Source organism: Syngnathus acus, chromosome 12, assembly GCF_901709675.1.
Source record: "Syngnathus acus chromosome 12, fSynAcu1.2, whole genome shotgun sequence".
NCBI classification, from domain to species: domain Eukaryota; kingdom Metazoa; phylum Chordata; class Actinopteri; order Syngnathiformes; family Syngnathidae; genus Syngnathus; species Syngnathus acus.
This window is the reverse complement of record NC_051097.1, coordinates 617,610-645,056: the sequence shown is the minus strand read 5'-3', so window position 1 is coordinate 645,056 and position 27,447 is coordinate 617,610. Positions and strand designations below refer to the sequence as shown.

The window sequence follows — 27,447 nt, the reverse complement described above, 5'->3', positions numbered from 1 at the left end:
CAGCATGACGGCATCCCTTACCATCGGTGTCCACCAGCGGGTTCGGGGGTTGCCGCCACGACAGGCACCGACCACCTTACGGCTACAGCTACGGTTGGCTGCCTCAACGATGGCGGCACGGAACATGGTCCACTCAGACTCAATGTCCTCCACTTCCCGGGAAAGCTCTGCCGGAGGTGGGAGTTGAAGCTCTTTCTGACAGGGGATTCTGCCAGACGTTCCCAGCACACCCTCACAATACGTTTGGGTCTGCCAGGTCGGACCAGCATCTTCCCCCACCATCGGAGCCAACACACCACCAAGTGATCAGTTGACAGCACCGGCCCTTTCTTCACCCGAGTGTCCGAAACATGCGGCCGCAAATCCGAGGACACAACTACAAAGTCGATTGTCGAACTGCGGCCTAGGGTGTCCTGGTGCCAAGTGCACACATGGACACCCTTATGCTTGAACATGGTGTTCATTATTGACAATCCGTGTCGAGCACAGAATTCCAATAGAACACCGCTCGAGTTCAGATCGGGGGGGGCCGTTCCTCTCAATCACGCCCTTCCAGGTCTCACTGTCATTGCCCACGTGAGCATTGAAGTCACCCAGTAGAACGATGGAGTCCCCAGAGGGAGCGCTCTCCAGCACTTCTTCCAAGGACTCCAAAAAGGGTGGGTGCTCTGAGCTGCCGGTTGGTGCAAAGACAAAAAACAACAGTCAGGACCCGTCCCCCCCACCCGAAGGCGGAGGGAGACTACCCTCTCGTTCACCGGGGTGAACCCCAATGTGCAAGCGCCCACCCGGGGGGCAATGAGTATGCCCACACCTGCTCGACACCTCTCACCGTGGGCAACTCCAGAGTGGAAAAGAGTCCAGCCCCTCCCAAGAGGATTTATATCAGAAGCCAAACTGTGTGTGGAGGCAAGTCCGACTATGTCTAATTGGAACTTTTTTGCCTTGCACACCAGCTCGGGCTCCTTTCCTGCCAAAGAGGTGACATTCCATGTCCCCGCCTTTGGCCGCCGCCCAGCTCACTTTGCACCCGACCTCTTTGGTCCCTCCCACAGGTGGTGAGCCCATGGGAAGTTATCAATCACATTAAAGTGTAAAGTTTTTCAGAGAGTGATCTGTAGAGTTTTGTTTTGCCACTTCACTGTCATATTTACTTGAATCTACTAGGCCTGATCGTGATCGTGATTACTGATAAATTTCAGTTGATTACAGTGATCAGTGTGTGCATATTTCTTGATCAAGCATGTGCCTGGTTGCAATAAGCATACAGTATTTTTATTTTATTGTATTTTTTATTATTCAATGTTTTACCAGGTAAGCCAATTGAGAACACTTTCTCATTTTACAATGGCTGTAATGCAAGGCTACAGCTGCAAACTGCCATCATACTCAAAGCAGAAGGAGGTGGTCTCATTTGTGACAATAGCCAATCAGAGCTATTTACTTATTTGCTCCTGTTTCAAGTTGCCGGAGTTGTAGATTGCAAACCGCCAGTAAACACCAAAAGACTAACTTAAAAGAAGATAAGTCACTCAACGTTGGTTGTGTGTATAAGCCCAATGTGCGAAGCAGTCAGTGCCCACAAAAATAGAACAATTTCTGGTGCTTAAATGGTTTAAAGGTTTTAGCAGCTCACATGATCGATGGAGTCTTCAGCCATCTTCCACCTCCAGGCTGGTTAGGGAAGACGTCTTCCAAGAAGAAGTATACATGACCAACTGCGATACCTGAGAAAGGCAAAAGACATTGAAAGACAATTATTAAGAGACATCATTCACCACACAGTGTATTGCAGATGATTGTTATAAATATTTTACCTAAAAGATCTATAATGATGGAATTGCCCAGCAGAAGTGAAAATCCCATCAGCACCCAAGGCAGGAAGGGTGCCTGGAAATTCAAAAGGCCAAAGAAATTCATTCGAACATTTGGATTTCGTCGACTCCATATGTACACCAACATTATTGTGAAAGCTTGGCCCAGGAACACCAAACTCACAAAAGTTCCAAATATCTGAAATAATATTCAGGAAGCTGAAAAAATATATTGTTTTTTTAACCATGGTTAGTGTGAAGACTGCAATTAGCATGTGCCAAAACATTGAACTATTTCATACCTAATATTGGTATGGGAGATCATAATCACATTGTGTTTATATACAATGACATGAAACCATTGTCATTTAGTCATTGTAAAGTCATAAAATTCTAAGTTAATGATTATTTGCAAACAGCAAAAGTTTATCAGTTTGAAGATAAAATATCTTGTCTTTGTAATGTACTCAAGTACCGTGATTTTTGGAATATAATACGCACCTGAATATAATCCTTGTACATCATAAAAATCAAGAAAAATCCATAGATAACGCACACCGGACTATAAACAGCAGGGTTCAAAGCTAGATGAGCTAAGAAGCCATCTGGAACAGCTATCCTAGGTAAGGTATATACCGTATTTTCACGTTTATTAGGCGCGGATAAGTCTTAGATTTTCTTCAAAATGTGCAGCGCGCCCTATCATGCAGTGCTCCCTATGTGTGTTGTTGTTGTAAGGCGGACGTATTAAAAAGCGCCATGAGAACGTTAGAGGGAGAATTGTGGGCGTGGATTTGCAGTATGAATGAATTTAAATTTAGTCTGCACCACAGTTTTGTTTCTTATATTTTTGCGGGAGCTTGAAGCAATGTATGTATAAAAGGGGAGATGTTAGAGCAGTGCTTCTCAATAATTTTCTGTGATGCCCCCCCTAGGGAGAAGAAAACATTTCGCGCCCCCCCTCCATGTTATTAACATTAAAGCAAACAAAAAATAAATAAAAAAGAAGGATCAATTTACAAATAGAATAACTTTATTAATAACGAGTTGTTTTTTAGTCCGTAACAGAACAGATTCAAGTGCATCACTTTTCTTAAAATAAAAAATAAACTATAATTATTCAAACTATCAACATCTTGACCAACTGCCATTTTATGCTGAAAAAATACAATAGAATAATCATAAACATACATATATTAATTTAAATACAGCAATCAATTCAAAGTAATCAGCAACATTAACTCAGGAGCACAATATATAAAACATTTTAACCTACAAAACAAAAATGAATAAACAATTTGTGCTCAAAATGACGCAGCATGACGGAGACCATATCCACGGCTGCAGGTTGTATCAGCTCTTCTGCAATGGTGTGTTTTTTCTTCTTGCACTGAGCAATTTGGTACGCTGCTTTATACGATGCTTACAGTGCTGCTGATTGACTGAAGTAGCATTCACAAAGTTGATTGTTGGCAATATTCAGCCAGTTTTCACTGAAAAACCTCAAGCATCTTATCAGCATGATTGGGGTGCAATGACTTTATAAGTGCCGCCTTAATTTATTTGGCTTCATACTGTCCGCTGCCAACATTGTAAGGCACAGTAAACTGCACTCGACTGGCTCACCTCCTATCTCACCAACAGAAACCAGTTCATCTCTCTCTCCGGTCACACATCTATCCTCTCCCAGTTACATAAGGGGTCCTCCAGGCTCAGTTCTTGGCCCCCTCCTATCATCTGTTACCTCTTTCCCCTTGGTACTGTCATCCGCAAACTCAATCTGACTTCCACTGCTACGCTGATGACACCCAGATCTATATACGTACCAAACAACCGTAACCCTTCCTCACCCACTTTGAAACCTGCATCTCGACATAAAAACATGGGCTGACCACAACTTTCTCAAACTCAACAGTGACAAAACAGAGCCCTCCTCATAGGCACTAAATCCTCCTTAATAAAACTGGATCCATCACACTCACCATTGACTCCTCAAACATCACTCCTCCCCTCTGGCACGCAAACCTTGGTGTTATTTTGACCCCACACTGTCCTTCCACCCTCATGTTAGCTCAGTTGTCAAGACCTCCTACTTACACCCTCCGACGCATCGCCAAATCCGGCACTGCCTCTCTCTCCCTGCCGCTGAATCCCTCATCACGCCTTCATCTCATCCTGGCTTGACTTTAACTTTTAACTTAACTTCTCACTGGAATCACTGCTCACTCACTCCATAGACTTCAACTAGTCCAAAACTCTGCTGCGCCTCCTTACCCACACCCGGTCCCGTGAACACATCACTCCTGTTCTCCACTCTCTTCACTGGCTCCCATTAAGGAGCGTATCATCTTCAAGATACTCCTCCTCACCTTAAAAGCCTTCACCACCTGGCTCCCACTTACCTATCCGACCTCCTGTCCCCTACTGCCCCAACCGTCCCCTCCGTATCCTCCAATACTTCACGTCTGACAGTCCCAAAATCTAAACTCAAATCCTTCGGTGACCGAGCTTCTCCTGCACATCACCGACTCTGGAACTCTCTCCCCTCAGTCGTCTGTGACTCACCCCACACTCCCCATAATTTAAGTCCCGTCTAAAACGTAACTCTTCTCTCAAGCTCATGACCCTCCCCTACCATAACTGGTTTCCTCTTCTTATTTTATCCGATTGTTTCTTCCCCGTCCCCCTCCCCTCATGTATGTCTTTGCCTTGTTCCCATGTAAGCGTCTTTGGGTTTTTGAAAAGCGCTATACAAATTTAATGAATTATTATTATAAACACATCGGTCTTTCCTTGTCCTCCCATCGTAGTCGCACTGAAGCCGAGCGCTACGTACGCTTCGAGTCATATTTCCTTGTCTTAGCTTTTTTGTGACTCTTAATTCTCTTATCTCCGTCTCTCTCCGCCGTTCTTTTCAACACTGTTCAACATTTTTCCATGGTGTCCCACTGCACTTTTTATTGCCTGCTCTGTGCTGTGCGCTCTACACTGTCGAGCGACTACTCCTTGCACACACTTTTCCAGTGATACCGCCACTCCCACCTACTGCAGTAGATTTCTAATTACCCTTTAATCTACATAGTACAGCCAAAAGAAAAGCATGTTCCCTGGTGTCACACGCGCCCCCCTTGGCCCCTTGGTATCGCACCGCGCCCCCCCACTATTTGAGAAGCACTGTGTTAGAGGGAGTGGAAAAACCCCCGCCCCCACATACAATGGTATACCCCAGCGGTACTGCTGTGTTGTGTTACGTCATGACGCACGGGCGTCGGTTCAATACAGTCACACACTTGAGCACTCGCTGTCGTCCTCTGTCTCATTATTACCGTATTTTTCGAACTAAAAGTCGCTCCGGAATATACATCGCATCAGCCATAAAATGCACAATAAAGTGAAAAAAAACATATAAGTCGCTCCGGAGTATAAATCGCATTTTGGAGGAAATTTATTCGACAAAATCCAACACCAAGAACAGACATGAACGAGCAACAACAGGCTAAACTATACGGTATGCTAACGTGACATAAACACAAACGAGAAGCTGAGAACGGGCCTGATGTAACAATAACAGTTATTCAAATAACTATAACATAAATAACACCTTTATCAAACCAACTGTGTCACTCCAAATCATTAAATCCATCGATCGAGTTGGTCCTCCTTTATGTAAACAAGTCCGACGTCAGCGGCGCGTTGCAGTTCAAATTTTTCTAGAGGCCCATATAACAATATATAAACCATGTATGAAATAACAATAATATAAACAACAATTTTATCGAACCATCCATGTCACTCCAAATCAATAAATCGTGTCACTTGAAGAAAAAAAAAACCCAAAACAGCTGTTGACGCCGCCGAAAAGACTAAGTGCGCCACGGACGTCAGACGAGATATATCAAATAAATGTAATATAAACAACAATTTTATCGAACCATCCGTGTCACTCCAAATCAATAAATTCATCAGAATCTTCATCTTCCGTGTCACTTAAAAAAAGAAAAAAACACATCTGTTGACACCGGAACTACGTGAGCCGCTGACGTCAGACTAGATATATCAAATAAATGTAATAGAAACAACAATTTTAACGAACCATCCGTGTCACTCCAAATCATTAAATCCTCCGGAATAGTCATACTCTCTGTCAAAAAAACAAAAAAAAAACAGCTGTCGATTCTGGACCTACGTGCGCGCTGACGTCAGCCTCGTTCTCAGTTGGCAGCTCCAATTATTCCACAGATCTACGTATATAACTATATTGTAGCGTTACCAAAGTACCAGGCAAGACATGGGTTTGATAACCGGCTCTTTATTTCACAAATTAAGAGCTCAACATGTGAGCCAACACACACAAGCGCCCTGGATCGCTCTTTGATCAACTGTGAAGTGATCAACTAACTAGTAAGTAACGTGTTAATGATCAAGTAAAAATTTGTGAAAAAATTCACATATAAGTCGCTCCTGCGTATAAGTCGCCCCCCCACCCAAAGTATGGAAAAAACTGCGACTTATAGTCCGAAAAATACGGTATCTATACATATACACACAAACATATGTAAGGGGACCAGGTGGTTTTTTCCATGCATCACCATCGCTGTTGATCTGTGACTCTATGCGTGCCCATCTCACAGCTGATGTGAAAAAACAAGTGAAGCAAATGATCGCCGAGCTTGCTAACATGTCTGCTGGCACTGTTGTTCGAGCTTTCGTAAAAGCCGGCATCATATCCGAGGAGCCACACGGCACGGAAAGTGACTGACAGTGAAGAAAGTGAACCTGGCATGTCAGTTGGAGATTTAGCGCTGCTGTTCAACTCGGAAACAGAGGATGAGGACTTCGATGGGTTTAATGATGACCAATACCAGTAATAAATGAATATGTGAATACCAAACTCAGTTTTGCTCCCGCTTCACTTTAAAATACGCACACTTGTATGCTTGTGTGTGTGTGTTGTTGTTGTTGTTGCCATGAGAACGTTTACGGGGGAAGAGTGGGCGTGGATTTGCAGTGCGCCTCGTGTGTGTGTGTGTGTGTGTGTGTGTGTGTGTGTGTGTGCTGTCGTCACAGCCGATGTAAAAAAGCAATTGAAGCAATGAACGCCGAGCTTACTGTCATTCCGGGAGGCACGACAAAGGAACTCCAACCGCTGGACATTGGTGTGAACCGGCTGTTCAAAGTAAACATGTAAAACAAGTAAAGCTAACATGTCTGCTGGCACCGTGTGTGCGTGTGTGTGTGTGTGTGTGTGTGTGTGTGTGTGTGTGTGTGGGTGGGTGTGTTTGTTGTAAGGCGGACATAGTTGAGAGCGCCATGAGAACGTTAAAGGGCTAAGTGTGGGCGTGGATTGTATATATAAAACGCGCGCCCTATGAGCCGTTGCGCCCTATGTGTGTTAAACACAGTCATGGCACACAACTGAGACTGCGCCTTTTATTACAGTGCGCCTTTTGAACGTGAAAATACGGTAATAAGAGCTTTATTTTAGAAATACAGTACCACTTGGTGATTACGTTTTGAAAGTCATTAATGGTTAACATAAAGATAAACAAGCTACAAATAAAAATAAGCACATTTACATTTGTAAAATAAACTGAATTGACCTGTAGAAAAAGGTTGCCCGTCCAAACTTCAATGAAAAGGATACAGTCATCAGAAATCCACCAAAGAGGAACATGAAAACAAAGTCACCTGTTCGCCCCCTGAAAGAACCCTCCTCCAGCATACGACAGTATCTGTATCTAAAAACAAATTGTTAAGGAAGTGGATGACATTTCTTAACAATCTCAAATGATGCAGAAAAAAATTGCAAGGTTGGTGATCAAAGTCAAAGTCAAAGTCTGCTTTATTGTCAATCTCTTCACATGCCAAGACACACAAAGAAATTGAAATTACGTTTCCACTATCCCACGGTGACAAGACATAGTACACGATATACATACAAGTAAACAACACAAAATAAAAACAAGAAGGCACCAACAATGAATAATAAGAGTGATGGCTTACTCCCTCCGTTAATTGTAGTAATTATTTTGTGTTGGTTTTGTATCAAGTTAACATATTTTGGACTGTTTTCAGCGTTTTGGCCGTGACACTTTTCAGAGAATATTGTCACTTTTTGTGTGCAACTGTTATTTGGCAGACTGTTTACAACGGCACAGAGAGAGAACACCAAATGCCGGTGATAGAAAAATTCTTTGTTTACATTCAAATTTGAAGTCTGGCACCAAATACAAATTAAACAGTCCCCTACAGTAAACTGTAAGGTAAATTTCTGAGTTTTTTGTTGGAAATATTTGGGTTTCAGAAAAGAATTTCAGAATTTCATCTTTTATCCATCCATCCATCCATCCATCCATCCATCCATCCATCAGTACCGCTTGTCCCCACGGATGTCACGGGCATGCTGGAGCTTATCCCAGAAGTCATTGGGCAGCAGGCGGTGGACACCCTGAACTGGTTGCCAGCCAATCCCAGGGCACACAAAGACAAACAACTATCAATCTACAGTTTGAAGTGCTCAATCGGACTACCAAGCATGTTTTTGGGACGTGGGAGGAAACGGGAGTACCCGGAGAAGACCCTCGCAGGCACGGGGAGAACATGCAAACTCCACACAGGAAGCGCAACCTCTGAATGTGAGGTGGACGTGCTAACCAGTGCGCCACCGAGCCGCCCTGCATCTTTTATTTAGGGATGTTTTTTTACTTTTAGATGTGTTAAAGAACTCAGACAGAGCGCCTCCTCATTTGAACCCACCCAATTTTCAAGTGAGCAATATTAGTGGAAGACCGAGGTGATCGCTCTAAGATTGCAAGGGAAGCTCAATTCCCCTAAAACAGGGGTCTCAAACTCCAGTCCTCGGGGGCCGCATTCCTACATATTTTCCAAGTTTCCCTCGTTAAACACACCTGATTCAATTATCAGGCTCCTGCAGAACGTGAGGATGAACTGATCATTTGAATCAGGTGTGTTTTAACGAGGGAATGCGGCCCCCGAGGACTGGAGTTTGAGACCCCTGCCCTAAAATGTCAAACAATAAGTGATAAAATATATACTGTTATGTGTACATGTCATTGACTAAATATGCGCTACAACGCGCTCGACCTTTGTTTTCCTCTCACTCATTCCCGCAGCTTCACAGTGCTTTAAACAGTGTACCATAGGTGTCAAACTCTAGTCCTCAGGGGTCGCATTCCTGCATGTTTTTTAAGTTTCTCCGTGCTTTCCTGAGTTTCCTCTGTGTACTCCTGTTTCCTAAGACACGCATAGTAAGCCAATTGACCACGAGCTTGATGATTGCACAAATTTCCTACTTCGTTAATAGACGTGTGTATTGCGCATCGAGCACACATATTATTCTTTTCTCATTTTTCGTCAGTCTGTGGTTTCACATTTTTCAGATGCACACATATTTGTGATTTCCACGTTTTTCAAATCCACAAATACTGTATATAGTACGCAAATTTCACGTGTATTTTATTGTTGTGTGCATTTATCATGACTTATCATTTGTAAATATTCAATTCTATGTGCAGTGTGGAATGTGTGTTAATGGGTCACGTGCATTTCTTTTTGACACAAACATGTCATTTCAAGACACACACACATACACACACGCCTCAGATATTTATGTGTAATAAGCTATGCTTCTTCTGTTTACAAGTAGGCGGTTTTGCAGTCTCCATTGAACAGGAACGGGCCATCTCCTGTTTCTCATTTAAAAATTGTAAATTGAAAAACGTAAAATAAGCCTATTCTTCTTATTATTATTTCTTAATCTTTTTGCCTGCGGTTTCACTTCTAATTGATGCCCAACCCTAAGTATGTGTGATTGGCTCATGACCAGTTCAAGGTGTATCTACCTCTTGCTGGGATAGGCTCCATTATGCCCGCAACCTTAGCGAAGATGATTCAGAAAATGGATATTATGCATCTGAATGGAGTTGGACTGAAAATTGAGAAGGATACAAAAATATCATATTGAACAGAAAATTGAAGCCAACCGGACCAAAAAAAAGAAAGTTTGTTATTAGTCGCCATACCTATAAAAAAAAGGAAGAAAAATGAGATTATGCAGCACCCACAACACATTGTGAACATTTCACAGAGTTTTTCAAGTGAGAATTTTTTCAAGTCTTTAGAGTTGGTAAACAGTATAATATAATTGACTGACTGACTGACTGACTGACTGACTGACTGACTGACTGATAGAGTATTTTCTGCACTACAAGGCGCACTGGATTATAAAGCGCACCTTCATTGAATTTTTTATTTTAGAATTTTCTCATATATAGGGCGGACTAAAAGGCACATAGATTAGAAGCTACTGCATCAAACTGGGGTTGACTAGGTTTGTGGAATGCATCCACTTGATGGAGCTGTGCTAAAGGGAATGTCAATGAGGTAAAAAAAGGTCCAACTCCCTTTCCGTATGAAAGTCATACGGTTTGGCTTCTTACTTAGTCCAGCAACCCCACTCATTTTTGATGGTCATAAACTTTCTGTAGTTTAAAAGAAAAAAGCGAGCATGTGCATTGATGAGCTTTGGTGCCAGGTTTGGGTATGCGCAGCCAAACTGCTGCGGTGAGGGTGTGTGGTCACTGTCTATTGCGCATGTGCGGTTCACTGTGATTGCCTCCCAACAGGCTTACATGTATGTCAATCAAGCGATGGGATGGATTCTAGCCTATACAATTTTCTTTCTTTTTTTTTAACGTCATGCGATCAACCAGTAGTGGCTTACTTCGGTGACTCCCCTGACCACAGTTGCCGTAATGCTGAAAGCGATGCGACCTTTTACACACATATACAGTATATATATATATATATATATATACACACACACATATATATATATATATATATATATATATACACACACTAGGGGTGTAAATCGCGGGTTTTGTCACGATACGATATCATATCGATACAAAGGACCACGATACGATTATTGCCGATATCTTAAAGCCTGCTGTGATTCATTCACGATACATCACGATATAGTGCTCCACGATCGATATTTTTATTTTTATTTATTTTTTTAAATAAAAAATATAGAACAATATCCTGATTTATAACAATTCATACGCAAAATCAACAAGGTACTGCAAACTCTTTATTTAGGAAATTACAAGAGTATTGTAGTATACAAAGTGCTTATTTTAACACTGAACTTTTTTTGTAATACCATTAACTTTAAAGTGCATTACTGAACTATTTATTTACAATAATTTTAATTGTCCGTTGAGCCATCTTTTCTTTGGAATCCAAAGTGCTTCCAAACGAATGACTTGAAGCCCAAAGGGGAGCGAATTTCCTCGTCTTCTTGGACACTACCCATAGCACCAGCCCAGGAGCCGTGTAGTTGTCGGCTCCCCTTTCACGTGCCTGCTCTGCTCACAACACAGCACGCCGCGTACTGCTCCCGGAAAGAGGAAGCAAGCAACAATGAACTGGATTTCAAAATAAAGTCGCGTCTAATGTCCGAGGTCAAACACGGCGATATAAATCGATGTTTACGTTTAGCATCGATGCCAATAAATCGTAGAGCATTATATCGATTAATCGATGAATCGTTACACCCCTAATACACACATATATATATATATACATATATACATATACATATATATACATATACATATATATACATATATATATATATACATATATATATATATACATATATATATATATACATATATATATATATACATATATATATATACATATATATATATATATACATATATATACATATATATATATATATACATATATATACATATATATACATATATATACATACATATATATATATATATATACATATATATACATATATACATATATATATATATATATATATATATACATATATATATATATATATATATATATATATATATATACATATATATATATATATACAGTGCCTTGCGAAAGTATTCGGCCCCCTTGAACCTTTCAACATTTCGCGACATTTCAGGCTTCAAACATGAAGATATAAAAGTTTAATTTTTTGTCAAGAATCAACAAGTGGGACACAATCGTGAAGTGGAACAAAATTTATTGGATAATTTAAACTTTTTTAACAAATAAAAAACTGAAAAGTGGGGCGTGCAATATTATTCGGCCCCCTTGCGCTAATACTTTGTAGCGCCACCTTTTGCTGCAATTACAGCTGCAAGTCGCTTGGGGTATGTCTCTATCAGTTTTGCACATCGAGAGACTGGAATTCTTGCCCATTCTTCCTTGCAAAACAGCTCGAGCTCAGTGAGGTTGGATGGAGAGCGTTTGTGAACAGCAGTCTTCAGCTCTTTCCACAGATTCTCGATTGGATTCAGGTCTGGACTTTGACTTGGCCATTCTAACACCTGGATACGTCTATTTGTGAACCATTCCATTGTAGAGTTGGCTTTATGTTTTGGATCATTGTCCTGTTGGAAGATAAATCTCCGTCCCAGTCTCAGGTCTTTTGCAGACTCCAACAGGTTTTCTTCCAGAATGGTCCTGTATTTGGCTCCATCCATCTTCCCATCAATTTTAGCCATCTTCCCTGTCCCTGCTGAAGAAAAGCAGGCCCAAACCATGATGCTGCCACCACCATGTTTGACAGTGGGGATGGTGTGTTCAGGGTGATGAGCTGTGTTGCGTTTACGCCAAACATATCGTTTTGCATTGTGGCCAAAAAGTTTGATTTTGGTTTCATCTGACCAGAGCACCTTCTTCCACATGTTTGGTGTGTCTCCCAGGTGGCTTGTGGCGAACTTTAAACGAGACTTTTTTTGGATATCTTTGAGAAATGGCTTTCTTCTTGCCACTCTTCCATAAAGGCCAGATTTGTGCAGTGCACGACTGATTGTTGTCCTATGGACAGACTCTCCCACCTCAGTTGTAGTTATCTGCAGTTCATCCAGAGTGATCATGGGCCTCTTGGCTGCATCTCTGATCAGTCTTCTCCTTGTTTGAGATGAAAGTTTGGAGGGACGGCCGGGTCTTGGTAGATTTGCAGTGGTCTGATACTCCTTCCATTTCAATATAATTGCTTGCACAGTGCTCCTTGAGATGTTTAAAGCTTGGGAAATCTTTTTGTATCCAAATCCGGCTTTAAAACTTCTCCACAACAGTATCTCGGACCTGCCTGGTGTGTTCCTTTGTCTTCATGGTTCTCTCTGCGCTTTAAACAGAACCCTGAGACTATCAAAGAGCAGGTGCATTTATACGGAGACTTGATTATACACAGGTGCATTCTATTTATCATCATCAGTCATTTAGGACAACATTGGATCATTCAAAGATCCTCACTGACCTTCTGGAGTGAGTTTGCTGCACTGAAAGTAAAGGGGCCGAATAATATTGCACGCCCCACTTTTTAGTTTTTTATTTGTTAAAAAAGTTTAAATTATCCAATAAATTTCGTTCCACTTCACGATTGTGTCCCACTTGTTGATTCTTGACAAAAAATTAAAATTTTATATCTTTATGTTTGAAGCCTGAAATGTGGCGAAATGTTGAAAGGTTCAAGGGGGCCGAATACGTTCGCAAGGCACTGTATATTCACCTTGGTATCCCACCAAGCAGGAATATTTTTTTTACAAAACTGTTGAAATTGAGTGATGAAATTAATGGTTTTGGGGTTGCTATACTGCCAAAATCCAGGAGTTTCCAGGGAGCTTTGCCCCTCCGGGGCGTTGCCCCTGGCCCCCTGCGGCCCCCAATGGGGGACTGTGGGCCCTGTGGCCCCCAATAGGGTCCTGTGGCCCCTGCAGCCCCCAATGGGGGCCTGTGGACCCTGGCCCACTGCGGCCCCTGGCCCCCTGCGGCAAGTGGGGGGTGGGGGCCTTCGGCCCCCCCCAGTGGGGTATGCGGCCCCCAGACCCCGGCTACTTTTCAGTATATATATATATATAACAAATATAACAAATTCAGTGATGACTTGCCAAGTCAATGACAGGGACAGAAGACGAGGATGTACCAGGCGTCCCATGAATTCAAAACTATTGTGGTTATTAGTGATGAGTCCGGCAACACCGATGCGTCGGCGCATGTGTCCAGCTCATAGAGCGAAGCCCCGTGTCGGTGCGCGTATCGCTTTTAAAAAGCCACGTGACCGAACGAGCAGCATTGTAGTCTGTCAAGGAAGTGCATTTTAGCTCTGTTAAAGGAAGCGCACTGTCAACGGGATGGATCTGCTGAAACAATATCTGATCTTTTGCGGTTCATCCTCGAAGTCATCAAGAATTATGGAGCAGCCTCAAGTCAGATACTGGGACAATCAAAAGACCCACTACACTGTACTCCAGCCTCATCTGTGCCGTGTGAGTGTGTGTTTTCAACGGCGGGAGAAATTGTGTCCAAAAAGCGCAACAGGCTCAATTTCAAAACATTGGAAAACTTATTGTTAAATAAAAATTAGTAAAAAAACAAATCTCAGTGCACAAGCATCCTCTTTCACAACACGTTCACTTAGATTTTCATGTTAGATACATGTTCACATTATTGATTGACTGTAACTAAAAAATAAACTATATTTTCAGTATAAATGAATGTGTGAAACATTACAATATAAAATGTAATTACTTAAATTAATTAATGTATATACTAGGTCATCAAATCAGTGTCAGTCGTGTCTGTCAACTAGGTTGCCTGTAGTATTTTTAAGGTCCAGCGGGTGTCAGCAGTCAACGACACAGTATCAACACAGTGTCAATACAGTTTGGCAATGTGTCGAAACGATACACGACGCTGCATGGACCCATCACTAGTGGTGATCATTTTTAAAAATAACTTTACGTGTTGAAGTGGACAATAGAAGAAATTTGGGTGAAGATTGGTCACAGTTTTAAGACACTTTGCGATGCTATAGTTGTTACAGCTCATAGACAGGCAAAGAGACACTGCTGTCGGTAGCCCCTATGCCCTGAAGGGCAGGATTGGCTTCCGACATCTAAAAGGACAAGATTAGCAGAACGATTTCAGATTCTTTCCAGCCAAACATGGGGCTCTGTGTCGCAGCCAGACAGCTCAGAACTCACCACCAACCAACTGCGTTAGCCAGCCACTGCTGGTGAAGCAGCCAGGAGGACCTCCCAGCCACGTCGCCCAGCTGGCCACACAGTGAAGTAGCTCACTGCCTGCCTGCTGCTGACCGTGTTCGGTGCTGCCAGACCTTTCCCCAGCCACCTCTTCCCCAGCCACCCTGGGGGATCCCAAGAAGTTCCCAAGCCAGCCAGAAGACAGCCTCTCTCACTCGTCTGGGGCTGTCCCCAGGGGCTCCTGCCCGTAACACCACACCATCTTAGTCAGATGGCCGAGCCACCTCATCTGGCTCCTCTTAACATGCACAAGCAGCTGTTCGTTTTTGAGTTCTCTCCTGGTTGATCAAGCTTCTCACCCTATTTCTAAGGGTTCCAAGCCCAAAGTACACGCCACATTGACTTGTCCGGACACCCAGGCAAGTATGGCTTTGAATGCTAGCAAACAAGCTAAAATGGCTGCGAGTAGCTCCGAAGCTAATGTCTCTTCAGTAGTCTCCCCGGATGCTCTATCCATGAGTTCACTTGTTGCTGAACTGGATAAAAAACTTATTTCACTAAAGGACGACATGACGCTGTTGATCCAAGATTTGGTGAGACCTTCACAAGCATCACTGGAGGCATTTTGTGAGGCAGTGAATAGCTTTAATGGCTGCCTCATAGCGACAGACACTTTGGAAAGATGAAAAGTTTCTAGTTCTTTTCCTCCGCCAATCAAGTTGCTTCGAGTTGAACGTGTTGTTCAGTTCACGTTTGTACAAAATATGAACTTTTGTTCAATGAACAATACTGCCTGTTAAATACGGCCTGGATCTCCACTAGACACACACGCAGGGGCGAGTTGCGCATGCACGTCTCAGAATGGGAACACCAAATAATCGTTTGTCCTTGATTATATACATTTTGAGATCGTCTGGAGCCAAGATCGTAATCATGATTAAAATTTGAATAATTGAGCAGCCCAAATTCAAAGACATTTCAAACTCAAACAGCAAAATCCTTTATCAGTGCGTTAAATGCCAAAAACTACAAATATCTAAATAATGAGGGCTGTCTGACAAGCAATAAAAGCTGACATACAAGAAAAATTATGTGTATGAAATCACATTGCTATTTTACTTCATTACCATCACTGGTCCATCTGCATGGTCACTTATCTTACAATAAATGGTTGGGATGTCAGATCTTAAATATTCAAAGAGAGTTTATACTGCCCAAATGCTGAAGTAATAATATTTTTATACAGTAATGTACATACACAAAATGATCAGTAATGTGCACATTTTTTTAAAGATTTCACGATGAATTGTTTTACTGTTTCAAAATATTAAAAATGTATTTTCTATGGTGTGAAAGATTCCATCCATCCATCCATTTTCTTCCGCTTACCCAGGGTCGGGTCGCGGGGGCAGCAGCTTTAGGAGGGACTCCCAGACTTCCCTCTCCCCAGCCACTTCATTCAGCTCATCCCGGGGGATCCCAAAGCGTTCCCAGCCCAGCCGAGAGACAGAGTCTCTCCAGCGCATCCTGGGTCGTCCACGGGGTCTTCTACCGGTGGGACATGCCCGGAACACCTCCCCAGGGAGGCGTCCAGGAGGCATCCTGATGAGATGCCCGAGCCACCTCATCTGGCTCCTCTCAACGTGGAGGAGCAGCGCCTCTACTCAGAGTCTCTCCCGGATGACCGAACTTCTCACCTTATCTCTAAGGGAGAGCCCGGACACCCTGCGGAGGAAACTCATTTCGGCCGCTTGTATCCGGGATCTCGTTCTTTCGGTCACGACCCATAGATTGTGACCATAGGTGAGGGTAGGAGCGTAAATCGACCGGTAAATTGAGAGCTTTGCCTTTTGGCTCAGCTCTCTCTTCACCACGACGGACTGGTACAGAGTCCGCATTACTGCAGACGCTGCACCAATCCGCCTGTTGATCTTGCGCTCCATCCTGCCCTCACTCGTGAACAAGACCCCAAGATACTTGAACTCCTCCACTTGGGGCAGGATCTCATCCCCGATCCGGAGAGGGCATTCCACACTTTTCCGACCGAGGACCATGGACTCCGATTTGGAGGTGCTGACCCTCATCTCGACCGCTTCACACTCGGCTGCGAACTGCTCCAGTGAGAGCTGGAGATCACGGCTTGAAGAAGTCAACAGCACCACGTCGTCTGCAAAAAGCAGAGACGCTATGCTGAGGTCCCCAAACCAAACACCCTCAACGCCTCGGCTGCGCCTAGAAATTCTGTCCATAAAAATGATGAGCAGAATCGGTGACAAAGGGCAGCTTTGGCGGAGTCCAACCCTCACTGGGAACGAATCTGACTTACTGCCGGAAACGCGGACCAAACTCTGGAATCGGTGATACAAGGACCGAACCGCCCTTATCAGTTGGCTCGGCACCCCGTACTCCCGAAGCACCCTAGAGATGCACCGATCCGATATCTGGATCGGATATCGGCCCCGATATCAACAAAATTGATAGATCGGGTATCGGAAAATGCAGCCGATCTGTGAGACGATCCTTTCCTTAATCTATTGGGACGCGGGGCGGGCTACGTCATACGTCAGCAGCACGTGTGCCGCGGGACGCGGGCTACGTCATACGTCAGCAGCACGTGTGCCGCATGCCACGAGAGTTTTCTAAACAAACGCAAACATGGAGCGAACGAAAGAGTCAGCTGTGTGGAGGTACTTTAAACTGAACACGCCAACTAGCTCGCTGGCAGTTTGTAATGTCTGCAAAGCTAATGTTGCCAGGGGTGGTGGTAGTACTGCCAGTTATAGTACTAGTACTAAGTACTAAGCAGAGCTTGTTTTCAGGGAGCACTTCTCATTGCTGCTTAAATGAGCATTTAGAGCAGGGGTGGCCAACCAGTCAGAGACTAAGAGCCACATTTTTTACTGTGTACCGCAAAGAGCCACAACCCCCCCGAAGCGAACACGCAGCGTTTGACGTGCCATTACCAAACCCCCCCCCCCCCCCCCGAAGCGAAGCGAACGCGCAGCGTTTGACGTCCCATTAACACAACCCCTCCCCCCCCGAAGCGAACGTAAAAGAGCCGCATGAAACCCGGCAAAGAGCCGCATGCGGCTCGCGAGCCGCGGGTTGGCCACCGCTGATTTAGAGCATCAACTGGTGGTGTGGAACGGCACCTAATGTTTACATGTTTACTATTTATTTTAATATTTGGTTACTGTGTGCTTGATCACCCTTTCTATATTTGCCCAGTGCAGTTTCAGCTGCAACATTTGTATTTTTTTTTTTTTTAAGAAGTTTGTATCCTAATTTACTTGAATTTAAATGCTGATACACTTTATTGCTGCTGTTGCACAATTTTTGTTACAAATAAATAGTTCATTGCATTAATCTGCTTTATCTTGTTACATTTTGTCTTAGGAATGAACTGTGTAGTCATGCCTGATGCCATTGCCTTTAGTCTTTTCTGTTCCACATGTAGAGGTATGTAGCTTGTTAAGTCAACCATAATATCGGATCGGTATCGGGTATCGACCAATACGCAAAGCCACGGCATCGGTATCGGTATCGAAACTGAAAAAGTCGGATCGGTGCATCTCTAAAGCACCCTCCACAGAACCTCCCGAGGGACACGGTCGAACGCATTCTCCAAGTCCACAAAACACATGTGGACTGGTTGAACGAACTCCCATGCCCCCTCGAGGATCCTGCCGAGAGTGTAGAGCTGGTCCACTGTTCCACGGCCAGGACGAAAGTCACACTGAATCCGAGGTTTGACCTCCCGACGGACCCTCCCCTCCAGCACCCCTGAATAGACCTTACCAGGGAGGCTGAGGAGTGTGATTCCCCTGTAAATGGAACACACCCTCCGGTTCCCCTTCTTAAAGAGGGGAACCACCACCCCGGTCTGCCAATCCGATGTCCACGCAATGTTGTAGAGGCGTGTCAGCCATGACAGCCCCACAACATCCAGAGCGTTTAAGAACTCTGGGCGGATCTCATCCACCCCTGGGGCCTTGCCACCGAGTAGTTTTTTAACTACCTCAGTGACTTGAACCCCAGAGATTGGAGAGTCCGCCTCGGAGTCTCCAGGCCCTGCTTCCACAATGGAAGGCGTGTAAGTGGAATTGAGGAGGTCTTCGAAGTATTCTCCCCACTGACTCACGACATCCCGAGTCGAGGTCAGCAGCACGCCATCTCCACTGTAAACAGTGTTGACGGTGCACTGCTTCCCCCTCCTGAGACGCCGGATGGTGGACCAGAATTTCCTCAAAGCCGTCCGGAAGTCACTCTCCATGGCCTCGCCAAACTCCTCCCATGCCTGGGTTTTTGCGTCAGCAACCGCCGAAGCCGCGTTCTGCTTGACCATCCGGTACCTGTCAGCAGCCTCCGGAGTCCCGCAGGCCAAAACGGCCTGATAGGACTCCTTCTTCAGCTTGACGGCATCCCTTACCACCGGTGTCTATCAGCGGTTTCAGGGATTGCCGCCACGACAGGCACCAACGACCTTACGGCCACAGCTCCGGTCGGCTGCCTCAACAATGGAGGCGCGGAACATGTTCCGCTCGGACTCAATGTCCGCCACCTCCTCCAGGACGTGGGAAAAGCTCTGCCGGAGGTGGGAGTTGAAGCTCTTCCTGACAGGGGATTCTGCCAGACGTTCCCAGCAGACCCTCACAGTACGTTTGGGCCTGCCAGGTCGGCCCGGCATCTTCCCCCACCATCGGAGCCAACCCACCACCAGGTGGTGATCGGTTGACAGCTCCGCCCCTCTCTTCACCCGAGTGTCCAAAACATGCGGCCGCAAATCCGATGACACGACTACAAAGTCGATCATCAAACTGCGGCCTAGGGTGTCCTGGTGCCAAGTGCACACATGGACACCCTTATGCTTGAACATGGTGTTCATTATTGACAATCCGTGTCGAGCACAGAATTCCAATAGAACACCGCTCGGGTTCAGATCGGGGGGGCCGTTCCTCTCAATCACGCCCTTCCAGGTCTCACTGTCATTGCCCACGTGAGCATTGAAGTCACCCAGTACAATGATGGAGTCCCCAGAAGGAGCGCTCTCCAGCACTTCTCAAATGCGACTCCAAAAAGGGTGGGTACTCTGAGCTGCTGTTTGGTGCATAGACACAAACAACAGTCAGGACCCGTGCCCCCACCCGAAGGCGGAGGGAGGCTACCCTCTTGTTCACCGGGGCGAACCCCAATGTGCAGGCGCCCAGCTGGGGGGCAATAAGTACTATACCCACACCTGCTCGACGCCTCTCACCGTGGGCAACTACAAAGTGAAAGAGAGTCCAGGCCCTCTCGAGAAGGCTTGTACCAGAACCCAAACTGTGTGTGGAGGCAAGTCCGACTATGTCTAGTCGGAACTGTTGGAGCCAATTTAGTTTCCTTAGCTTAAATTCTTATTTTTGTTTAAGATTCGCTGGCCTTGGGCCATGGACTTTTATTTGACAAAGCCTTTGGTCACCTGATCAGTCACCTGATCAGGGAAATAGGCTGCTCCCACTTGGTAGTCAGTCTCAGTTAGACAAAGAAGGAAGATAGTAGTGACATAGTTTTTTACCGCTAAAAGGCCGTTTCAAGCTACTTCTAGTCTGCTCCAAGCTTGTAATTTTTGGAACTTGAAACTTGGAATTTAGAAAACAAACTTTAGTTTACTTCTTGGAACCCTTTATGTTGAAACCTTAGTTGGATTACAAACAATTTGGATTTGTACCTGTGTGCCACCTGTTTGCCTGCCTGCCATTCCCCCTCCTCCCTTTCCTTGCTTGGCCTACCGCCTTTGCCTGCCTGCCATTGCCTCTCTCCCGCGGCCTGCATGCCTGCTTGCCTCCATTTTGGAGATTCTACCTCCACCTTCAAAAGGGTATGAGCAACAGCTGTACACAGTGTTTTAAGATAAGCGTGTGACAAGAACTATACAACATCTAACCTTTGAAATTTAAACTGAACTGAAACTGACACTCACATTAAGTAAAAAACTATCATGAAGTGCTTAAAACATGGAAACTCAACTTGAAATAGGATTTGTTTGACAGTGGAATGTGGATTTATTTGAATTGTGTGTAGCCACACACTTGGATATACTGGATTTTGGAACACGTCCTTGCATTGAAATGGAATTTCCGGTGTTATCATCACTATAATCGAAATTGTTTGAAGATCTCTCGGTCTGAGTCACCTGAAGTTGAAGTTGCTGATTCTCACACAGATGATGTTAATGTGCAAATCATGGCTGAACAGCTGTTGAGGCAGCACATTGCAACCCGAAAGGGAAAACTGAGTTTTTGCACAAGAAAACAAAATGAGTTAAAGCAATTTATGGATAATGCCAGCGTTGCTGATATGGACAAAGGCATTAAAGATCTTATTGATGCACTGGATGAATTTGACAAAGCTCATGTGTTGGTGCAAGACATGTTGGCTGGTTATGAAAGGCAAGATGATCATGTCCAATGGTATGAACCAAAAAAGAAGTATTTCTTATATTTTCTTGAAAATGCACAGACATTCAAAGGCAGTCTGTTTCAGACATTACCTGTTATCACCCCTATGGACAGTGCTTCTAATACATCCAGAAAGTCAGGGAGTTCTTCTAAATCAGGGGCATCATCACTGTCATCAGCTCGTGTAAAGGTTGAAGCAGAAAAGGCAGCTCTTCTGAAACGTGCTGCTGGGCTTAAGAAAAAACACGCTCTTGAGCTGCAAAGGCTGCAACTGCAAGGTGAAATAGCACAGAGCGCCATTGAAATTGACATTGCTGCATCAAACGCAAAAGTGAAAGTTTTGGAGAATTATGAAAAACAAATAGGAATAAAAGGAGGCTCTGTTTGTCGATCAGAACCCATGGATAGCATGACTTCTTACCTGGAGGCACATGGAAAAAATGTAAAGGAAACTTATATAGAACCGGAGATTTCAATTGAATATGCAAATATACATACTGTCCCCAAGACTCCTCTTCAAATGCTTACAGCACAAAGACAAACCCAATTCCCCTACCAATTACCTTCTAAGCAACCTCAGACTACAGCTGACACCTCCATAACAGCCGGTGTAGCAGCCCCTTCCATTCCTACAGCTGCTGCTTCCACTCCCAATATAGTAGCAGTTACCTCTGCTCCCACTGTGGTAGTAGCCACCCCTGCCCTCATGACTGCAGCAGCTAATCTAACCTCACACTCTGCACAGCCAATTACAAATAGCGGTTTAAGTGACATTGCAAACCTCTTTATGCAGCAACAGCGGTTATCGTTGTTTCCCACGAGGGATATACCTGTTTTTGATGGGGAACCTTTGAACTTTAGGCCTTTTATGCAAGCATTCGTGCATGGAATTGAAAATAAGGCCATAAGTAATCAAGACCGCTTGTATTACCTGGAGCAAAACACTTCTGGCCAATCAAAAGAACTGGTGAGAAGCTGTTTGCATATGAGTGCTGGTGATGGGTATGCAGAGGCTAAACGATTGCTGGAGTACCATTATGGTGACAAGATAAAGCTCACTAATGCGTACATGGAGAAAGCCATGAACTGGAGCACCATTAAGGCAGAAGACGGAAAGGCATTGTACAGTTATGCACTCTTCCTTCGAGCATGCTGCAACCTGTCTCGAAGTCTGCAAGCTTAGTCTACCCTCTAACCTCAGGCTTCTTGTCTCAAAGCTTCCTATTAAGTTGAGGGAAAGATGGCGGTCAAGAGCATTTGACATCATGGCGCAGAGACAAACCAAGGCTACTTTTTCTGACCTAGTTATCTTTATTGAAAGACATGCCAGGATCATGCAAGATCCTCTTTGGTGACATCCAACAGCCACTTTCCACAAAGAAGTTCTTGCAACCTAAACCCACATCAGATTCCAAGCTTCCATTTAAAAGCAAAGGTAGTTTTGTAACTGCTGTGGCAAATACTTCCGCCTCTGCCAAAAATGATGTCCCCAAGCAACAATCTGCTAATAACAAGTCTCCTGTTACAAGCAGTTGTGCAATTTGTAATGAAACGCATTCATTGACTTCATGTAAAGAGTTGCTCTCTAAGACACATGAAGAACGTGTTGAAATATTGAAGAGAAAAGGTGTCTATTTTGGCCGTTTTGGTAAAGGGCCACTTGAGCAAAGATTGTAAACGGCGCCTTACTTGTTCTGTGTGTTCTAAAAGGCATCCAGACATACTGCATATTCAAAGGACAGATGATGGAATCACAGACCACAAGGGGAACCCCAGTGGATCTGAAATGGCAATAAATAGTGGATTGGTCTCACTGGAAAATGGAAGCATTGGATCTAGTGACGATCACTGCACATTAGCTATTGTACCCGTTCAAGTGAAGCTGAGTAAGTCCAACCATGTTGTCCAGACATATGCATTCCTTGATCCAGGCAGCTCCGCCACATTCCAGTCCAACAACCTCTATGAACCCTTCCAGTCCAGATTCCGCCCACTTCACAGCACTGAAACAGCTCTAGTTAAAGTCACCAACGATCTCCTCATTTCTGCAGACTCTGGTGCCCTCAACATCCTACTACTACTTGACCTTAGCGCAGCCTTTGACACTGTGAACCATTCCATCCTACTCCAAAGGCTGCGCCAACTAGGTGTTGAGGGCACTGCACTCGACTGGCTCACCTCCTACCTCACCAACAGAAACCAGTTCATCTCTCTCTCCGGTCACACATCCATCCTCTCCCCAGTTACACAAGGGGTCCCCCAAGGCTCAGTTCATGGCCCCCTCCTATTCATCTGTTACCTCTTTCCCCTTGGTACTGTCATCCGCAAACTCAATCTGGACTTCCACTGCTACGCTGATGACACCCAGATCTATATACGTACGACACCAACCCGTAACCCTTCCCTCACCCATTTTGAAACCTGCATCTCTACAATAAAAGCATGGCTGACCCACAACTTTCTCAAACTCAACAGTGACAAAACAGAGCTCCCCTCATAGGCACTAAATCCTCCCTTAATAAAACTGGATCCATCACACTCACCATTGACTCATCAAACATCACTCCCTCCCCTCTGGCACGCAACCTTGGCGTTATTTTTGACCCCACACTGTCCTTTCAACCTCATGTTAGCTCAGTTGTCAAGACCTCCTACTTCCACCTCCGACGCATCGCCAAAATCCGGCACTGCCTTTCTCTCCCTGCCGCTGAATCTCTCATCCACGCCTTCATCTCATCCCGGCTTGACTACTGCAACTCCCTTCTCACTGGAATCACTGCTCACTCACTCCATAGACTTCAACTAGTCCAAAACTCTGCTGCCCGCCTCCTTACCCACACCCGGTCCCGTGAACACATCACTCCTGTTCTCCGCTCTCTTCACTGGCTCCCCATTAAGGAGCATATCATTTTCAAGATACTCCTCCTCACCTTCAAAGCCCTTCACCACCTGGCTCCCACTTACCTATCCGACCTCCTTGTCCCCTACTGCCCCAACCGTCCCCTCCGATCCTCCAATACTTCACGTCTGACAGTCCCAAAATCTAAACTCAAATCCTTCGGTGACAGAGCCTTCTCCTGCACATCACCCCGACTCTGGAACTCTCTCCCTCAGTCTGTCTGTGACTCACCCACACTCCCCATATTTAAGTCCCGTTTAAAAACTTACCTCTTCTCCCAAGCTCATGACCTCCCCTACCCATAACTGGTTTCCTCTTCTTAATTTTATCCGATTGTTTCTTCCCCGTCCCCCTCCCCTCATGTATGTCTTTGCCTTGTTACCTGTAAGCGTCTTTGGGTTTTTGAAAAGCGCTATACAAATTTAATGAATTATTATTATTATTATTATTACATTTCGCACTGAGAGTCACCGACGACGACTAAATACAAGAGGAAGAAATCACAGGATCCTTTTGCGAACTATGGGTCAAGAAAAACCCACCAGCATCGTCGTCAGCGGCTTAGAAGTAAGCAGTCTGGAAGGGAAATGTTTCTATGGATTGCCCGATGTTTACACACAGAAATAAATTCCAGTCAGCAAAGACCACATACCAAAGCAGAAGGATTTGAAGAAATGGCCACACTTGAAGGATGTATTTCTGCCTACCATTGATGCTGACATCGATCTCTTGATTGGAACAAATGTGCCCAAACTCATGGAGCCATGGAGTGTGATTAATAGCAACGGCAATGGGCCTTTTGCAACCAAAACCCTGCTGGGCTGGGTTGTCAGTGGTCTCCTCCATGATGAGCACAGTCTGAGTAAGCAAGGCAAGCCATATGTTTATACCAATCGGATTTCTGTGGAAATTGTACGTGACCTTCTGGTGCAGCAACTCAACCATGACTTTCCGGAGAGTGCATATGAAAAGGAAGAAAGAGGATCTGAGATTTCTAAACATAATGAACACCTCAAAGTACAAGATGGACACTATCAATTGCCGCTGCCATCTAAAGGACATCCCAGAATGCCCAACAACCGTATGATGGCAGAGCAGCGGGCTGAGCCTTTGAAGCGCAAGTTTGGAAGGAACACTATTTTTAGGGAAGAATACGCATTGTTCATGAACACCATGTTGAAATGTGGACATGCTGAACTCGTACCCAAACAGGAAGAGTCAATACAGAATGGCAAAGGCTGGTACATACCCCACCATAGAGTACGTCATCCCAAAAAAGGAAACTTGCGAGTGGTTTTTGATTGCTCCGCATTTTACCAAGGAACATCTCTCAACAATGAACTCTTGAAGGGCCCAAATCTTACAAACTCCTTAATTGGTGTCCTGCTACGTTTCTGTCATGGGAATGTAGCCATACTGGCAGATGTAGAGAAGATGTATTATCAGGTGAAGATACCACCAGAGCATGTTGACTTTTTGCGCTTCTTGTGGTGGGAGGATGGAAACATGTCTCAGTCTCTCATGGAATACAGGATGACAGTGCATATCTTCGGAGCAACATCATCAGCCAGTTGTGCCAGTTATGCCTTAAAGAGGACAGCGGAGGATAACAAAGGCAGCTTTTCAGCTGAAGCAGTGAACACAGTCCTCAACTTTTATGTTGATGATTTGCTGAAGTCCGTGGATACAGAGACCGATGCCATTCAACTGTGCAAGGAGTTGAAAGCTCTGTGCGCAGCAGGAGGTTTCAATCTCACCAAGTGGTCCAGTAACAGCCGAAACGTCCTGGTCCACATTCCTGAATGCGAAATGGCTAAGGGAGTGAAGGACTTGGACCTAGACCTGGACAACCATGCACCAGGCGAGGCATCCTGTCCACGGTTAGTTCAATCTATGACCCGCTAGGATTTCTTGCCCCAGTGACTTTTCCAGCAAAACATCTGCTGCAGGAACTTTGCAGGCTGAACCTTACCTGGGACGAAGACATACCGAACACTCATGCACAATCCTGGAAACGTTGGCTGCATAGCCTTAGGACTCTCACAGCCTTCAACATTACCCGCAGTTTCAAACCAAAGAACTTTGGAAAAGTTGAACATGCACAATTGCACCACTTTTGCGATGCAAGTGAAGTAGAATATGGCATGGTGACGTATCTGAGGTTGGTCAGCAGTAAGGAGCAGGTACATGTGAAGTTTGTGAAGGGGAAATCAAGAGTGGCACCGTGGAAATTTATGACAACCCCACATCTGGAGCTGACTGCTGCAGTGCTGGCAGTTCGTGTAGAACGGATGCTTGTAGATGAATTAAAAATGGACCTGGAACCATCCGTGTTTTGGACAGACAGTACGACTGTGTTAAAATACATACAGAATGACAATAGACGATTTCACACGTTCGTTGCGAATCGTGTAAATGCAATCAGAAGCAGGTCTGATGTATCACAGTGGAAACACATTCCTGGAAAATTGAACCCAGCAGACTATGCGTCACGCGGATTAAACACTGCAGACTTTCTGAAAAGCAACAACTGGATCAATGGTCCCAAATTCTTGAAAGACTTAACCCAGCACTGGCCCAACGTACCTGTCGACCTTGCTATTCCTCCAGATGACTCAGAGTTGAGAAGAGAAGTTCAAGTACATGCCACGTTAGCTAGTCACCATGATCCAACTAGTGTGTTGCTGAATTACTTCTCCACTTGGAATAAACTCAGAAGAGCCATTGCCTGGTTCCTGAAGCTGAAGAGTTTGCTCACACAATGTGTTCTCTCTTAACCAATTTGATGAAACTGCTAATTAAACTGAACTCTCGCTCATTAAATAGCTGACGTGTCTTGCGCATCCGTTCTGCGCATCGGATCCATAGTGTGCATGCGCAGTGATACTGCCTCCGTATGATATCCGGTCTGCGATGGAGATTAAAAAACAAACAATATTTGACAATAACACACCATCAAGGATTGCACCATCGCGTCAAACGATGTGTCGTCAATTATGAATTTTACTGACTACTAAGTGTGTTGGGCAGGATGGCTGAATGCGATGCGCGATTGACGTGTCTTGCGCATCCGTTCTGCGCATACTGTCATGGCGGCCTCCGTATGATATCCGGTCTGCGATGGAGATTAAAAAACAAACAGTATTTGACAATAACACACCATCAAGGATTGCACCATCGCATCAAACGATGTCGTAAATTATGAATTTTACTGACTAAGTGTGTTGAACAGGATGGCTGAATGCGATGCGCGATTGACA

The 27,447-nt window shown here is 44.6% G+C and overlaps 1 protein-coding gene and 1 long non-coding RNA gene across 3 annotated transcripts in view; both read right to left on the bottom strand.

Annotated features, from left to right (window-relative positions):
* derl2 (derlin 2) overlaps nucleotides 1-27,447 on the bottom strand; it is a 57,518-nt gene that overhangs the window by 2,597 nt on the left and 27,474 nt on the right. Inside the window, exons 4-7 of one of the 2 annotated variants that reach the window (XM_037265905.1) lie at nucleotides 9,783-9,856; nucleotides 7,459-7,552; nucleotides 1,818-2,013; nucleotides 1,637-1,727 (exon numbers count right to left, since the gene is read on the bottom strand). In XM_037265905.1, coding sequence (XP_037121800.1) covers nucleotides 1,637-1,727; nucleotides 1,818-2,013; nucleotides 7,459-7,552; nucleotides 9,783-9,856 — 455 coding nt within the window. The remainder of the gene's footprint in view (nucleotides 1-1,636; nucleotides 1,728-1,817; nucleotides 2,014-7,458; nucleotides 7,553-9,782; nucleotides 9,857-27,447) is intronic. The other variant, XM_037265906.1, reaches the window with a different exon arrangement.
* On the bottom strand, nucleotides 18,297-27,205 carry LOC119131449. The gene is made up of 3 exons (XR_005099661.1): nucleotides 27,195-27,205; nucleotides 23,937-23,942; nucleotides 18,297-18,425 (listed from the first exon to the last, which is right to left on the bottom strand). It is a non-coding gene; the product is annotated as an uncharacterized LOC119131449 (long non-coding RNA).